The sequence below is a fragment of the Cetorhinus maximus genome, chromosome 7, assembly GCF_964194155.1.
Source record: "Cetorhinus maximus chromosome 7, sCetMax3.hap1.1, whole genome shotgun sequence".
NCBI classification, from domain to species: domain Eukaryota; kingdom Metazoa; phylum Chordata; class Chondrichthyes; order Lamniformes; family Cetorhinidae; genus Cetorhinus; species Cetorhinus maximus.
This window is the reverse complement of record NC_135885.1, coordinates 1,361,085-1,378,711: the sequence shown is the minus strand read 5'-3', so window position 1 is coordinate 1,378,711 and position 17,627 is coordinate 1,361,085. Positions and strand designations below refer to the sequence as shown.

The window sequence follows — 17,627 nt, the reverse complement described above, 5'->3', positions numbered from 1 at the left end:
ATGGACTCCAGCATTTTCCCAATGACAGATGTTAGGCTGACTGTCCTATAGTTTCCTGCTTTTTGTCTCCCTCCCTTCTCGAACAGGGGTGTCACATTAGCAGTTTTCCAATCTGCTGGGACCCTCCTGGAATCCAATGAGTTCTGGAATATTTCGACCAATGCCTCCACTATCTCTGCAGCCACTTCCTTCAAAACCCTTGGATTCAGGCCATCAGGTCCTGGAGACTTGTCTGCCTTTAGTCCCATTGGCTTGTCAAATACTTTGTCCCTCGTGACAGAGATTGTTACAAGATCTTTCCTCCCATTAGCTCCTTGCTTATCTGATATCTTTGGGAAGTTTATAGTGTCCTCCACCGTGAAGGCCGATGCAAAATAACGATTTAAATTATCTGCCAATTCCCTGTTCCCCGTTATCAATTCTCCAGTCACATCCTCCAAGGGTCCCACACTCACTTTAGCTATTCTCTCTCTCTTTTTATATACCCGTAGAAGCTATTGCTGTTTGGTTTCATATTTCTTGCCAATTTACTTTCATAATCTTGGGAAGAGTGTCCTGCAGTCAGCATCTTGGTGAAGCAGTCTGGGAAGAGTGTCCTGCAGTCAGCATCGTGGTGAAGCAGTCTGGGAAGAGTGTCCTGCAGTCAGCATCGCGGTGAAGCAGTCTGGGAAGAGTGTCCTGCAGTCAGCATCGCGGTGAAGCAGTCTGGGAATAGTGTCCTGCAGTCAGCATTGCAGTGAAGCAGTCAGGGAAGTGTTTCCTGCGGTCAGCATCACGGTGAAGCAGTCTGGGAAGAGTGTCCTGCAGTCAGTTCTTGTTGAAAATAACAAGAGTGACATCACAAGACAGCGCGAGAGAGCGGCGGAGAGATCGGAACCAGCGCGAGTGTGGGGAAGCTTCAAAAAGTGACATCAGCACAAAGATGAGAGCTGATTGGTGAGTAGTGGATAAGTGTTTTTCTCCAGTTTAAAATAGATTAAGCTAAGGAAAGGTAAGGGCTCTAGTTTTTATTTAAAGTATATAAATAATTTAACTTTTTTTTGCTGCATTTAACTTAAAGTAAGGGTTTTTTTTCAATTAGAGGCATGGCAGGGTAGCTCAATCCTGTGTTATGTACCGCCTGCAACATGTGGGAAGTCCTAGATGCTCCTTGCGCTCTGACTGACCACGTGTGTAGCAAGTGCCACCAGCTGCAGCTACTTAAGTTCCGAGTTTCGGAGCTTGAGCAGCAGCTGGAGGCACTGAGGTACATCCATGAGGGTGAGTGTTTCTGGATAGCACGTTATTAGACGCGGTCACCCCACAGCTTATGGAAGTGCAGGCAGAGAGGGAATGGGTGACCATCAGTCAGAAGAAAGGTATCAGGTGGGTAGTCAGGAAATCTCCAGGGTGCATCTCGCTTGAGAACCATTTTTCTGTGTTGGAAAACGGTGAGAGTGACGGTTCCTCTGGGGAGTGCAGCCTCGCTCATGGCACTGTGAGTGGCTCAGCTGCACAGGGGGGGAGGAAAAAGAGGGGAAGAGCAATAGTGGTAGGAGACTCGATAGTAAGGGGAATAGACAGGCATTTCTGCAGCTGTAGACGTGACTCCAGGATGGTATGTTGCCTCCCTGGTGCCAGGGTCAAGGCTGTCACTGAACAGCTGCAGGGCATTCTAAAGAGGGAGGGCAAACAGACAGAGATCGTGGTACATATTGGTACCAACGACATAGGTAGAAAGAGGGATGAGGTCCTGCAAGCAGAATTTAGGGAGCTAGGAAACAGATTAAAAAACAAGACCTCAAAGGCAGTAATCTCTGGATTACTTCCAGTGCCATGCGCTAGTGAGTATAGAAATAGGAGATTAGTCCAGATGAATGCGTGGCTGGAGAGATGGTGCAGGAGGGAGGGCTTTAGATTTCTGGGACATTGGGACCATTTCTGGAGGCAGTGGGACCTGTACAAGGCAGACGTGTTGCACCTGAACCAGAATGGGACCAACATCCTTGCGGGGAGGTTTACTAGTGCTGTTGGGCAGGGTTTAAACTAACTTGACAGGCGGATGGGATCCTGAGAGGAGGTTTAGCAGGGGGAGATGCACAGCCAAAATTAGAAGAGAGAGCAAGTGAGTCTGGAAGGCATAGAAATTATAGGTCAGTTAAGGCACAAGGGAGTTTGGCAAGGTTGGATGGTATTTATTTTAATGCAAGGAGTCTGACGAATAAGGCAGATGAGTTGAGGGCACAAATTAACACATGGAAGTATGATGTCATTGCTGTCACAGAGACATGGTTGAGAGAGGGGCAGGATTGGCAGCTCAATATTCCAGGATATAGGGTCTTCAGGCGACACAGGGAAGGAGGTATAAGAAGAGGGGGTATCACAATATTGATCAAGGAATCAATTACAGCAGTAAGGAGGGATGCTATCTTAGAAGGCTCCTCAAATGAAGCCATGTGGGTAGAACTGAAAACCAAAAAAGGAACAATCACATTGCTGGGAGTGTACTATAGGCCCCCAAACAGCCAGAGAGAAATAGAAAAGCAGATATGTAGGCAAATTTCAGAGAAATGTAAAAATAATAGGGTAGTAATAGTGGGGGATTTCAACTTCCCCAACATTAACTGGGTTAGTCATAGTGTGATAGGTTTAGAGGGAGCGGAATTCTTAAAATACATCCAGGAAAGCTTTTTAAGCCAGTATGTAGAAGGTCCTACAAGAGAGGGGGTGGTCCTGGACTTAATTTTAGGGAATGAAGCCAGTCAAGTGGTAGCGGTATCAGTGGGGGAGCATTTTGCAGATAGTGATCATAACTCTGTTAGATTCAAGGTTGTTCTGGAAAAGGACAAGGATGGGCCAGAAATCAGAGTTCTAAATTGGGGGAAGGCCAATTTTAATAAGATCAGATATAATTTGGCCAGAGTGGGCTGGGAGCAGCTACGTGTAGGTAAATCTATGTTAGAGCAGTGGGACTCATTCAAGAAGGAAATAGGGAGAGTACAGGGCCAACATATTCCAGTAGACAAAAGGTGGGAACAACAAATCCAGAGATGTCGAGGGTTATACAGGATTAGATAAAGAGAAAAAGGGAGGTTTATGGCAGATACTGAGGGCTCAAAACAGCAGAAGCCGCAGTGGAGTATAGAATGTGTAGCGGGGAACTTAAAAAGGAGATTAGGAGAGCAAAAAGGGGGCATGAAAAAACATTGGCAGGTACAATAAAGGAAAATCTAAAGTTATTTTACAAGTACATTAAGTGTAAGAGGATAACTAGGGAAAGAGTAGGGCCCATTAAGGACCATAGTGGTAATTTGAATGTGGAGCTGGAAGACGTAGGTAGGGTTCTAAATGAATACTTTGTGTCAGTGTTCACAAGTGAGAAGGATGGTGTGGGTATGGAAATCAGGCAGAAGGACTGTGATCTAATTAAAGAAATTAGCATAGAAAGGGAGAAGGTTCCAAGTGGTCCGGCAGGCTTAAAAGTAGATAAATCTCCAGGCCTGGATGAAATGTATCCCAGACTGTTGAGTGAAGCACGGGAGGAGATAGCAGGGGCGCTGGCAATAATTTTCAATACCTCTCTGGCCACAGGAGAGGTGCCAGAGGACTGGAGGACAGCCAACGTGGTACCGTTATTCAAGAAGGGAGGAAAGGATAAACCAGGGAACTACAGGCCAGTCAGTCTAACCTCAGTGGTGGGGAAACTATTGGAAGCAATTCTGAGGGACAGAATTAATCTGCACTTGGAGAGGCAGGGATTAATCAAGGACAGTCAGCGTGGTTTTGTTAAGGGGAGGTCATGTCTGACCAATTTGATTGAATTTTTCGAAGAAGTGACCAGATATGTAGATGAGGGCAATGCATTTGATGTAGTCCACTTGGACTTCAGCAAGGCTTTTGATAATGTCCCACATGGGAGACTGATAACGAAGGTAAGAGCCCATGGGATCCAAGGCAATTTGGCAAATTGGATCCAGAATTGGCTGAATGGCAGGAAGCAGAGGGTGATGGTCGAGGGGTGTTTTTGTGACTGGATGCCTGTGTCCAGTGGGGTTCCACAGGGATCGGTGTTGGGTCCCTTGCTGTTTGTGGTATATATAAATGATTTAGCCTTGAATGTAGGAGGGTTGATCAGTAAGTTCGTGGATGACACGAAAATTGGTGGGATGGTAAATAGTGAGGAGGATAGCCTTAGATTACAGGAGGATATAGACAGACTGGTCAGATGGGCTGATCAGTGGCAAATGCAATTTAATCCGGAAAGGTGTGAGGTGATGCACTTGGGCAGGACAAACAAGGCACGGGAATACACGATGAATGGTAGGACCCTGGGAAGTATCAAGGATCAGAGGGACCTTGGTGTGCATGTCCACTGGTCCCTTAAGGTAGTGGGATAGGTAGATGAGGTGGTTAAGAAGGCATATGGGATTCTTGCCTTTATTAGCCGAGGCATAGAATATAAGAGTAGGGAGGTTATGCTGGAACTGTATAAAACACTGGTTAGGCCACAACTAAAGTATTGCGTGCAGTTCTGGAATCTGCATTATAGGGAGGATGTGACTGCACGGGAGAGAGTGCAGAGGAGATTTACCAGGATGTTGCCTGGGCTGGAGAGTTTTAGTTATGAGGAGAGATTGGATAGACTGGGATTATTTTCCCTGGATCAGAGGAGATTGAGGGGGGGCATGATTGAGGTGTATAAAATTATGAGGGGCATGGATAGGTAGACAGGAAGGAACTTTTCTCCTTGATGGAGGGATCAATAACCAGGGGGCATAGATTTAAGGCATGGGGCAGGAGGTTTAGAGGAGATGTGAGGAAGAATTCTTTCACCCAGAGGGTGGTGGGAATCTGGAACTCACTGCCTGAAAGGGTGGTAGAGGCAGAAACTCTCATAACATTTAAGAAGTATTTGGATGTGCACTTGCGATGCCATGGCATACAAGGCTATGGGCCTAGTGCTGGAAAATGGGATTAGAATAGTTAGGTACTTGTTTGACCTGCGCAGATTCAATGGGCCGAATGGCCTTTTTCTGTGCTGTAGACCTCTGTGACTCTATGACTCTAATCAACTTTCTCCTCCTTTATTCGCTTTTTCGTCATCTGCTGCTGGTTCCTAAAACTTCCCAATCCCCTGGCCTACCACTAGTTTTCGCCGCTTAGTATGCCTTAGTTTTTGAGTGGATCCTCTCCTTGACCACCTTTGTTAACCACGGGTGTTTCATCCTTCTCGTCGAGTTCTTCTTTTTGATCGGGATAAATTTTTGCTGAGCTTTATGAAATATCTGCTTAAATTTCTGCCACTGCTCTTCCACTGACCTTCCCCTTAGTCTATTTTCCCAGCCTACTTTAGACAACTCTTTCTTCATACCTCTGTAATTGCCCTTATTTAAGTTGAAGACACTGGTTTGAGACCCGAGTTGCTCACCCTCAAACTGAATTTGAAATTCTACCATGTTGTGATCACTACCCCCTCGGGAATCCTTAACAATGAGATCTCTTATTAATCCCACCTCATTACACATGACTAGATCTAAAATAGCCTGTTCCTGGGTAGGTTCTGAAATGTACTACTCTAAGAAACAATCCCTGATGCACTCTGCAAATTCATCTTCCATGTTACCTCTGCCAATCTGATTTGTCCAGAGGTATTAAGGAATATGGAGTAAGATCACAGATCTCATTAAATGGTGGCTCAGACTCAAGTGCAAGATGGCCTCCTCTTGTTCCTGTGTTAGCTGTTGGATTGTTCTATAAACATTACTAGTTCACTAATGCCTTTTGGGAAGGAAACTTGCTATCTTGATTCATTCTGGGCCTACCAGTGACTCCTCTCTCACACTAATTTGAATACCCTCTGGTTGTAACAATCATCTTACAAAGTCCCACCTCTATCTTCCCAAGGTGGACATTGAAGTGGGAATGTCATCCACATCCCCAAGAGGATTTAAAGGTAATAGGAATAATGGTTTGAGGACATGTTACCTCTGGAGCTGATGAGTGAGGTAATGAGGCTGCGAATTCCTTTGGTGGAGAAGGGCTGAGTGCTCCTCAGACAGTGGCTGATGATGCTGTTCAGGACCGCCTCATCCCCTTGATCCAACATGTGGCCGCCATACATAGCCAGACCTGGAAAGCAAGGGAAGAAATAATAGTTCAGTGAGTCAATGCAAGTCAGGTTCTTGAGCACACGACGCAAAGATGAGCAGGGACAGTTCTCCCTGTTGTCCTGGACCAATCTTTATCCCTCAATTAGTGCCACTAAACAAATGATCTGCTCGCTATTGTGTTGGGATCTTATTATACACAAATTGGCTGCTGCATTTCCTACATTACATCAGTGACTATACTTCACAAATACGTCATTGACTGTCTTGGGACATCCTGAGCTCATGAAAGGTGCTATATAAACGCAAGTCCCTCATTATTTCATGGAATAACATGGCATAGGAGGAAGCCATTTGGCCCATCGTGACTGTGCCAGCTCTTTGAAAGAGCTGTCCAATTATTCCTACTCCGCTCATCCTCCTCATAAACTTAAATGTTTTTCCCTTCAAGTATGTATCTAATTCCCTGTTGAAAGTTACCATTGAATCTGCTCCCCCCAAGGCAGTGCATTCCAGGTTACAACAACTCGCTGTGAAAAAAATAATTTCCCCTCATTTTCCTGCTGTTTTTTGTCCGTTGTCTTAAATCTGTGTTTCTCTTTTTTTATTATTATTTATTCTTGAGATGTGGATGTTGCTGGTTGGGCCAGCATTTATTGCCCATATCTAGTTGCCCTTGAGAAGGTGGTGGTGAGCTGCCTTCTTGAACCGCTGCAGTCCATGTGGTGTAGGTACACCCACAGTGCTGTTAGGGAGGGAGTTCCAGGATTTTGACCCAGCGATAGTGAAGGAACGGTGATATATTTCCAAGTCAGGATGGTGGGTGACTTGGAGGGGAATATGCAAGTGGTGATGTTCCCATCTATCTGCTGCCCTTGTCCTTTTAGGCGGTAATGATCATGGGCTTGGAAGGTGCTGTTTAAGGAGCCTTGGTGAATTCCTGCAGTGCATCTTGTAGATGGTACACACACTGCTGCTACTGTGTGTCGGTGGTGGAGGGGGTGAATGTTTGTGGATGTGGTGCCAATCAAGTGGACTGCTTTGTCCTGGATGGTGTCAAGCTTCCTGAGTGTTGTTGGAGCTGCACTCATCCAGGCAAGTGGGGAGTATTCCCTCACACTCCTGACTTGAGCTTTGTAGATGGTGGACAGGCTTTGGGTATTCAGGAGGTGAGTTACTCACCCTTGCCACAGGAAATAGCTTTCCTTATTTACTTTATCAAACCCACTCACAAGATTGAACACAATAATGTATGTTTAAATAAAAACATTTCCATTAAACATATTAACCTTCTCAGCTCTAAGGAGAACAATACCAGCTTCTCTAGTCTATCCACATTAACTAACCATTTGCCACATTTGCTGTTTGTGGAATCTCACTCTATGTAAATTACAATTTAGCTGTCTCATTTATAACCACAAGAACACAAGAATTCGGAACAGGAGTAGGCCACATCACAACATTAACTACACTTCAAAAAAGGTATTCATTGGTTGTAAAGCACTTGGAGATATCCTGCAATGTTGAACTTTGCAATATAAAAGCAAATCTATTCTCCCAAGCGTCCGCCGATTTCCATCGCTCCACCATGGGCGGCCATGCCTTCAAATGCCGGGGCCCTAAGATCTGGAATTCCCTCCGGAAATCTCTCCGCCTCTCTCTTTCTCTCTGTTCCTTTAGGACACTTCTTAGAACCTGCCTCTTTGACCCAGCTTTTGGTTGTCTATTCTAATATCCGTATCTCCTTCTGTAGCTCAATGTCATATTTAGTTTGGTAACTGCTCCTGTGAAACACCTTGGGATGTTTTGTTTTAATTGGTGTTCAGATTGGATCCAGATTTTTGATGCTTTTTCTTTATTGCTGCGGTGTTAACGAGAGCTGGTTGTCAATAGATGTTATTCACAGTGTTCATAATCCACTTGGTCATCACCCCATCATCCACCCCTTAAACATTCCCTCCACCATCGACAGAGTGGCAGCAGTGTGTATCTACATGTTGCACTGCAGCAATTGCCAAGGTTTCTTCATTAAAGGCGCTATATAAATTAATTTTGTTGTTTATTGTTCATTCTTACCTACTAGAAGTTCAAGCAGGGACTCTGAGTCATCCCAGGTTGTTTGTAGCTTCACCTGAGTGTGCAGGGCAGCAAATAAGTCTGCCTGAGTCCTGTGGCAGAAAATATAATAGAATTAAAGACCTTCGCAGTAAAGAAAGTGGCCATTCAGCCCATCAGGTCAGTACCTGAGCACAGTTCTGCATACCCTTCTAGTATCTAGCCTTCTAGTATCACTTATACTAGATCTTGGTTAGGCCCATTCTAGAAAATTGTGGTTCCCCCTTCGTCTGGTGGGGAATAGAGGCTGAAGAGGAGGGTACGTGTAAAATTGGGGGTTTAAGTTGGAACAAAGGGACTCTGAGTGGTCGGAGATCTATGAGTCACTTACCAGTGGTAGGAGTATGCATGTGCCCAGCTCCCATAGTGCTGCCGGTGGAGTAGGATAGAGTGGAGGGCAGTGAGTTGTGCAAGACGCTCTGCCCTCACTCTGTCTCCCAATTTGATCTGGGCCTGAGTGTACGAGCGTTTCAAGGTGTTTTGCAGCGTCGATGGTGTCTCGATCACCAGTTTTGTCACATATTGTCTCAATATTCCTGCAACAAATCATCATATGGGGTCAGTGCCTGGGGTGACAGGTCAAGAGGTCAAACACAGGGTATGATGGAAATGACACAAGCAGAAAGGGGTTGGGGGGAGTGTGAAAAGAAACCGGTAGCTATAGTTTTCTACAGGTATATAAACAGTAAAAGGGTGATAAAGGAGGAGTAGGGCTGATTAGGAGCCATAAAGGGGATTTAGGCTGAGGGGCAGAGGGAAGAGCTGAGGTATTAAGTTAATATTTTGTACATGTCTTTACTGAGGAAGAAGATGCTGCCCAGGTTATGATGAAAGAGGAGGAATTTCAGATACTATAGAAGGGTTTAAAATTGATGAGGAGAAGGTATTAGATAGGCTGTACTTACATACGTAAAAATGAATTAGGAGCAGGAGTAGGCCATTCAGCCCCTCAAACCTGCTCCACCATTCAATAAGATCATGGCTGATCTGATTTTAGCCTCATATTCCTGCCTCCCCCGATAATCTTCCACCCCCTTGGTTATCAAGAATCTATCTAGTTCTGCCTTAAAAATATTCAAGGACTCTGTCTCAACTCCCTTTTCAGGAAGAGAATTCCAAAGTCTCATCGAAATTATTTTCCTCATCTCTGTCCTAAATGGGCAATCCCTTATTTTCAAACAGTGATTCCGAGTTCAAGATTCTCCCACAAGAGGAGACATTCTCTCCACAGTCACCCTGTCAAGTCCCCTCAGGATCTTATATTTTACATTTCAGTCACTACCTACTCTTTTAAACAACAAGGCCTGTCCAGCCTTTACTCATAAGACAACTCACCCATTCCGGGTATTAGTCTGGCAAACCTTCTCTGAACTGCTTCCAAAGCATTTACATCCTTCCTTAATTAAGGAGACCAGTACTGTACACAGTACTCCAGATGTGGTCCCACCCGTGCCCTGTACAACTGAAGAATACCCTCCCTACTCTTGTATTCAATTCTCCTTACCATAGAACCATAGAACACTACAGCACAGAAAACAGGCCATTCAGCCCTTCTAGTCTGTGCCGAAATATTATTCCGCTAGTCCCATTGACCTGCACCTAGTCCATAACCCTCCAGACCTCGCCCATCCATGTATCTATCTAATTTATTCTTAAAACCTAAGAGTGAGCCGCATTTACCACGTCAGATGGTAGCTCGTTCCACACTCTCACCACTCTCTGAGTGAAGAAGTTCCCCCTAATGTTCCCCCTAAACCTTTCCCCTTTCACCCTAAAGCCATGTCCTCTTGTGTTTATTTCTCCTAATCTATGTGGAAACTGCCTACTCGCATCTACTCTGTCTATACCCCTCACAATTTTGTAAACTTCTATCAAATCTCCCCTCATTCTTAAATGATAAATGATAATATTCTATTAGCTTTCCTGAATACTTGCTGTCCCTGCACACTAACCTTTTGTGATTCATGCACGAGGATACCCAGATCTGAATCTCTGAGCTCTGCAATCTCTCACTGCTTAGTTGATATGCTTCTCTTTTATTCTTCTGGCTCAAATGGATAACCTCAAGAAGAGAGGAAGGGATAAACCAGGGAACTACAGGCCAGTCAGTCTAAACCTCAGTGGTGGAGAAACTATTGGAAGCAATTCTGAGGGATAGAATTAATCTACACTTGGAGAGGCAGGGATTAATCAAGGACAGTCAGCATGGTTTTGTTAAGGGGAGGTCATGTCTGACCAATTTGATTGAATTTTTCGAAGAGGTGACCAGGTCTGTAGATGAGGGCAATGCATTTGATGTAGTCTACTTGGACTTCAGCAAGGCTTTTGATAAGGTCCCACATGGGAGACTGATAACGAAGGTAAGAGCCCATGGGATCCAAGGCAATTTGGCAAATTGGATCCAGAATTGGCTGAATGGCAGGAAGCAGAGGGTGATAGTCGAGGGGTGTTTTTGTGACTGGATGCCTGTGTACAGTGGGGTTCCACAGGGATTGGTGTTGGGTCCCTTGCTGTTTGTGGTATATATAAATGATTTAGACTTGAATGTAGGAGGGTTGATCAGTAAGTTCACGGATGACACGAAAATTGGTGGGGTGGTAAATAGTGAGGAGGATAGCCTTAGATTACAGGAGGATATAGACGGGCTGGTCAGATGGGCTGATCAGTGGCAAATGGAATTTAATCTGGATAAGTGTGAGGTGATGCACTTTGGCAGGACAAACAAGGCACGGGAATACACGATGAATGGTAGGACCCTGGGAAGGACCAAGGATTAGAGGGATCCTGGTGTGCATGTCCACTGGTCCCTTAAGGTAGTGGGACAGGTAACTGAGGTGGTTAAGAAGGCATATGGGATACTTGCCTTTATCAGCCGTGGCATAGAATATAAGAGCAGGGAAATTATGCTGGAACTGTATAAAATCCTGGTTAGGTCACAGCTAGAGTATTGCGTGCAGTTCTGGGATCCGCATTATAGGAAGGATGTGATTGCGCTAGAGAGAGTGCAGAGGAGATTTACCAGGATGTTGCCTGGGCTGGAGAGTTTTAGTTATGAGGAGAGATTGGATAGACTGGGGTTATTTTCCCTGGAGCAGAGGAGATTGAGGGGGGACATGATTGAGATGTATAAAGTTATGAGGGGCATAGATAGGGTAGACAGGAAGGAACTTTTCCCCTTGGTGGAGGGATCAATAACCAGGGGGCATCGATTTATGGTAAGGGGCAGGAAGTTTAGAAGGGATGTGAGGAAAAATTTTTTCACCCAGAGGGTGGTTGGAATCTGGAACTCGCTGCCTGAAAGGGTGGTAGAGGCAGATACCCTCAAAACATTTAAGAAGTATTTGGATGTGCACTTGCGATGCCATGGCATACAAGGCTATGGGCCTAGTGCTGGAAAATGGGATTAGAATAGTTAGGTACTTGTTTGACCTGCACAGATTCAATCGGCCGCATGGCCTTTTTCTGTGCTGTAGACCTCTATGACTCTATGACCTTATGACTCACATTTTCCCACATTATACTCCATTTGCCAGATCTTTGCTTATTCACCTAACTGTCTATATTATTTTGTAGCCTCCTTATGTCCTCTTCACAATTTACTTTCCTACATATCTTTGTGTCATCAGCAAATTTAGCCACCATCCCTTCTGTCCCTTCATCCAAATCATTTATATAAATTGTAAAACATTGAGTTCCCAGCACTGATCCCTGTGGCACTTGTTACATCCCACCAACCTGACAAAGACCAATTTTTATGCCTACTCTCTGTTTCCTGTTAGGCAGCCAATCTTCTATCCATACCTAAATGTTAGCCCTACACCATGAGCTTTTATTTTCCACAATAACCTTTGATGTGACGCCCTATCAAATACCTTCAGGAAATATAAGCACTGTACATCCACTGGTTCCTCCTTATCCACAGCATCTGTTACTTCTTCAAAGCAATCCTATAAATTGGTTAAACATGATTTTCCCTTTACAAAGCCATGTTGACTCTGCCTGATGACCTTGAGCCTATCCAAGTGCCCTGTTATAACATCTTTAATAATAGCTTCTAACATCTTCCCCATGACAGATATTAAGCTAACTGGCCTGTAGTTTCCTGCTCTCTGTTTCCCTCCCTTTTTGAATAAAGGAGTTACATTACATATTTCCCAATCTAATGGAACCTTCCCTGAATCTAGTTAATTTTGGGAAATTCAAACCAATGCATCAACTATCTCACTAGCCACTTCTTTTGAGATCCTAGAATGAAATCCATCAGGACCCAGGGACTTGTCAACCCACAGTTCCAACAATTTGCTGAGTACCACTTCTCTGGTGATTGTAATTATTTTGAGTTCCCCCCTCCCTCCCTTCCATTTCCTGATTTAGTTATTTCTGAAATGTTACTTGTATCCTCTATAGTGAAGACCGATGCAAAATACCTCTTCAATTCATCTACCATCTCCTTATTTTCCATTATTAATTCCCCAGACTCACTTTCTATAGGACAAAAGCTCACTTTGTTAACTCTGTTCTTTTTTAAATATCTATAGAAGCTCTTATTATCTGTCTTTATATTTCTAGCTTTCTTTCTCTTGTACTCTAATCTTTCCCTCCTTGTTAATTGTTTAGTCATTCTTTGCTGTTTTTAATATTCTGTTCAGTCTTCTGATCTGCCTCCCATCTTTGCACAATTATATGCTTTTTTTTAGGTTTGATACTATCTTAACATTTTTAGTTAACCACGGATGGACGATACTCCCCTTGGAATTTTTCTTTCCCATTGGAATGTATCTATTTCGTGTATTCTGAAATATCTCCTTAAATGTCTGCCACTGGATCTCTATTGACCTATCCCGTAACCTAAATTGCCACTTCACTTTCGCTAGCTCTGCTTTCATGCCCTTGTACTTGCCCTTATTTAAGTTTAAAATACTAGTGTTAAACCCAATCTTCTCTCCCTCAAACTGAATGTAAAATTCAATCATATTATGATCACTGCTACCTAGGGGTGCCTTCACTATGAAGTCATTAATTAACCCTAGCTCATTGCACAATACAGGTAGCCTGCTCCCTGGTTGGCTCCAGAATGTGCTGATCTAAGAAATTATCCCCAAAACATTCTGTGAATTCATCATCTATGCTACCTTTGCCCATCTTATTCCAGTCTGTATGTAGATTAAAATCCCCCATGATAATCACTGTACCTTTCTGACAAGCTCCCACTATTTATTCTTTGATACCCCATCCTACCATGTGATTACTGTTTGGGGCCTGTACACCATTCACATAAGCGACTTCTTGCCTTTATCATTCGTCATCTCTACCCAAACCGCTGCTATATCCTGGTTTCCTGCATTTAGGTCATCCCTCTCTATTTGTTAATGTCATCTTTAATTAACAGATCCACCCCTTCACCATTACCCAACTTCCTATCCTTCCTAAAAGTCACATACCCTTCATTGTTCAGGTCCCAATTTATCCCATCCCACAGCAATGTCTCTGTAATAGCTATTAGATTGTACTTACTTATCCCTATATGTACTATTAGTTCATCTGTTTTGTTTCGAATGCTACGTGCTTTCAGATACAGAGCCTTAAGTTTTGTCCTTTTTTTATTTTTGTAACCTCTAGACTTAAAGTTGTTAAGGAACCAGGACTAGATGTGATGCATGTAAGGATACTGAGGGAAGTGAGATTGGAAATTGCGGAGGCTCTGGCCATAATTTTCACTCTTACTTAGATTCAGGTGGTGCCAGAAGACTGGAGAGTTACAAATGTTACACCCTTGTTCAAAAAGGGTGTAAGATCAGACCAGCAACTACAGGCCAGTGAGTTTGACCTTAGTGGCGGGTAAGCTTCTAGAACCGATAATTTAGGACAAAATTAATTGACCCATTGATAAATGTGGGCTGATTAATGAACGGCAGCACAAATTTGTTAAGGGAAAATCATGTTTAATTAACCTGCTGGAGCTTTTTGAGGAGGTAGCAGAGAGGGTTGATGAGGGCAATGCTGTTGATGTGATAAACATGGACTTCCAAAAGGCATTCGATACAATGCCACACAATAGACTTGTGAGCAAAGTTATAGCTCATGGAATAAAAGGGACATTAGCAACATGGATACGTAATTGGCTGAGTGACAGGAAACAGGGAATAGTGGTTAATGGATGTTTTTTGGGCTGGAGGAAGGTTTGTAGTGGAGTTTGCCAGGGGTTAGTGTTGGGACCCTCACTCTTCCTGATACGTATTAATGACCTAGACTGTGGTTTACAGGGCACAATTTCAAAATTTGCAGATGATATGAAACTTGGAAGCATTGTAAACTGTGAGGAGGACAGTGTAGAACTTCAAAAGGACTTACACAAGGTGGTGGTATGGGCAGACAGGTGGCAGATGAAGTTCAATGCGGAGAAATATGAAGTGATTCATTTTGGTAGGAAGAACTTGGAGAGACAGTATAAAATAAAGGGTACAATTCTAAAGGGGGTGCAGGAGCAGAGGGACCTGGGTGGATATGTGCATAAATCATTGACGGTGGCAGAACAGGTTGAAAGCATGGTTAATAGAGCACACAGTATCCTGAGTTTTATTAACAGGAGCATAGAGTATAAGAGCAAGAAGATTATGTTAAACTTGCATAAAACACTTGTTCACCCTCAACTGGGGTACTGTGTCCAGTTCTGGGCAGCACTCATTCTTGAAAATGGATCCAGGGATGAAGAACTTCAGTTATGAAAATAGATTGGAGAAATTAGGACTCTATTCCTTGGCGAGGAGAAGCCTGAGAGGAGATTTGATAGACATATTCAAAATCATGAGGGGTCTGGACAGAGTCGAGAGGGAGAAACTATTCCCATTGGTGGAAGGGTCAAGAACAAAAGAGCGCAGATTTAAGGTAATTGGCAAAAGAAGTGACAGAGACATGAGGAGAAACATTTTCATACAGTGAGTGGTTCGGATCTGGGATTTTTAAAAAATCATTCATGGGATATGGGCTTCGCTGGCTGGGCCAGCATTTATTGTCAATTCCTAGTTGCCCTTGAGAAGGTGATGGTGAGCTGCCTTCTTGAACCACTGCATGTGGGGTAGGTACACCCACAGTGCTGTTAGGAAGGGAGTTCCAGGATTTTGTCCCAGCGACAGTGAAGGGTAAGAGAGAGGCAAAAGTGGACATTGGGCCGCTGGAAAATGACGCTTGAGAAGTAGTAGTGGGGAACAAAGAAATGGCGGAGGAACTGAATAGATACTTTGCATCAGTCTTCACGGTGGAAGACATGAGTAACATCCCCAAAGTTCAAGAGAGTTGAGGGGACAGAGGTGAGTATGGTGGCCATTACCAAGGAGAAGGTGCTAGGAAAACTGAAAGGTCTGAAGGTGGATAAATCACCTGGGCCAGATGGATTACACCCCAGAATTCTGAAGGAGATAGCTGAAGAGATAGTGGAGGCGTTAGTGGTGATCTTTCAGGAATCACTGGAGTCAGGGAGGGTCCTAGAGGACTGGAAAATCGCTAATGTAACCCCCCTGTTTAAGAAGGGAGTGAGGCAAAAGACAGGAAATTACAGGCCGATTAGCCTGACCTCGGTCGTTGGTAAGATTTTAGAGTCCATTATTAAGGATGAGATTTCAGAATACTTGGAAGTGCATGGTAAAATCGGGCAAAGTCAGCATGGTTTCATCAAGGGGAGGTCAGGCCTGACAAATCTGTTAGAATTCTTTGAGGAGGTAACGAGTACGTTAGACACAGGGCTACTGTGTATCAATGGATGTTATCTACTTGGACTTCCAGAAGGCCTTTGACAAGGTGCTGCACAGGAGGCTGCTCAGTAAGATAAGAGCCCATGGTGTTAGAGGCATGGTACTAGCATGGATAGAAGATTGGCTGTCTGGCAGGAGGCAGAGAGTGGGGATAAGGGGGTCCTTCTCAGGATGGCGGCCGGTGACTAGTGGAGTTCCGCAGGGGTCAGTGTTGGGACCGCAACTTTTCACTTTATACATTAATGATCTGGATGAAGGAACTGAGGGCATCCTGGCTAAGTTTGCAGATGATATAAAGATAGGTGGAGGGACAGGTAGTATTGAGGAGGCGGGGAGGCTGCAGAAGGATTTGGACAGGTTAGGAGAATGGGCAAAGAAGTGGCAGATGTAATATAACGTGGGGAAGTGTGAGGTCATGCACGTTGGTAGGAAGAATAGAGGCATAGACTATTTTCTAAATGGGGAGAGAATTCAGAAATCTGGAGTATTCAGAAATCTGGAGTGCAAAGGGACTTGGGAGTCCTAGTCCAGGATTCTCTTAAGGTTAACTTGCAGGTTGAGTCGGTAGTTAGGAAGGCAAATGCAATGTTGGCAATTTATTTCGAGAGGACTAGAATATAAAAGCAGGGATGTGCTGCTGAGGCTTTATAAAGCTCTGGTCAGACCATATTTAGAATATTGTGAGCAATTTTGGGCCCCGTATCTCAGGAAGGATGAGCTGGCCCTGGAGAAGGTCCAGAGGAGGTTCACGAGAATGATCCCAGGAATGAAAGGCTTAACATATGAGGAATGTTTGAGGACTCTGGGTCTTTACTCGATGGAGTTTAGAAGGATGAGGGGAGATCTGATTGAAACTTACAGAATACTGAAAGGCCTGGATAGAGTGGACGTGGGGAAGATGTTTCCATGAGTAGGAGAGACTAGGACCTGAGGGCACAGCCTCAGAGTAAAGGGAAGATCTTTTAGAACAGAGATGAGGAGAAACTTCTTTAGCCAGAGAGTGGTGAATCTATGGAATTCATTGCCACAGAAGGCTGTGGAGGCCAGGTCATTGAGTGTATTTAAGACCGAGATAGATAGGTTCTTGATTGGTAACGGGATAAGAGGTTATGGGGAGAAGGCGGGAGAATGGGGTTGAAAAACTTATCAGCCATGATTGAATGGCAGAGCAGACTCGATGGGCCGAATGGCCTAATTTCTGCTCCTATGTCTTATGGTCTTATGGAATGGCAATATATTTCGAAGTCAGGGTGGTGAGTGACTTGGAGGGGAACTTCCAGGTGGTGGTGTTCCCATGTGTCTGCTGCCCTTGTCCTCCTAGATGGTAGTGGTCTTGGATTTGGAAGGTGCTGTCTAAAGAGCCTTGGTGAATTCCTGCAGTGCATCTTGTAGATGGTACACACTGCTGCTACTGTGTATCAGTGGTGGAGGGAGTGAATGTTTGTGGATGTGGTGCCAATCAATCGGCTGCTTTGTCCTGGAAGGTGTCAAGCTTCTTAAGTGTTGTGGGAGCTGCACTCATCCAGGCAAGTGGATCACACTCCTGACTTGTGCCTTGTAGATGGTGGACAGGCTTTGGGGAGTCAGGAAGTAAGTTACACATCACACGATTCCTAGCCTCTGACCTGCTGTTGGAGCCACAGTATTTATATGGCTAGTCCAGCTTAGTTTCTGGTCA

General features: G+C 44.3%; 1 protein-coding gene across 1 annotated transcript in view; it reads right to left on the bottom strand.

Annotated features, from left to right (window-relative positions):
- Positions 1-5,148: 5,148 nt before the first annotated feature.
- The window catches only part of dnhd1 (dynein heavy chain domain 1), a 68,603-nt gene continuing 56,124 nt past the window's right edge, over positions 5,149-17,627 (bottom strand). The window contains exons 10-13 of the mRNA XM_078546113.1: positions 8,533-8,737; positions 8,163-8,254; positions 5,965-6,108; positions 5,149-5,222 (exon numbers count right to left, since the gene is read on the bottom strand). Of these exons, the coding sequence (XP_078402239.1) occupies positions 5,149-5,222; positions 5,965-6,108; positions 8,163-8,254; positions 8,533-8,737 (515 nt within the window). The remainder of the gene's footprint in view (positions 5,223-5,964; positions 6,109-8,162; positions 8,255-8,532; positions 8,738-17,627) is intronic.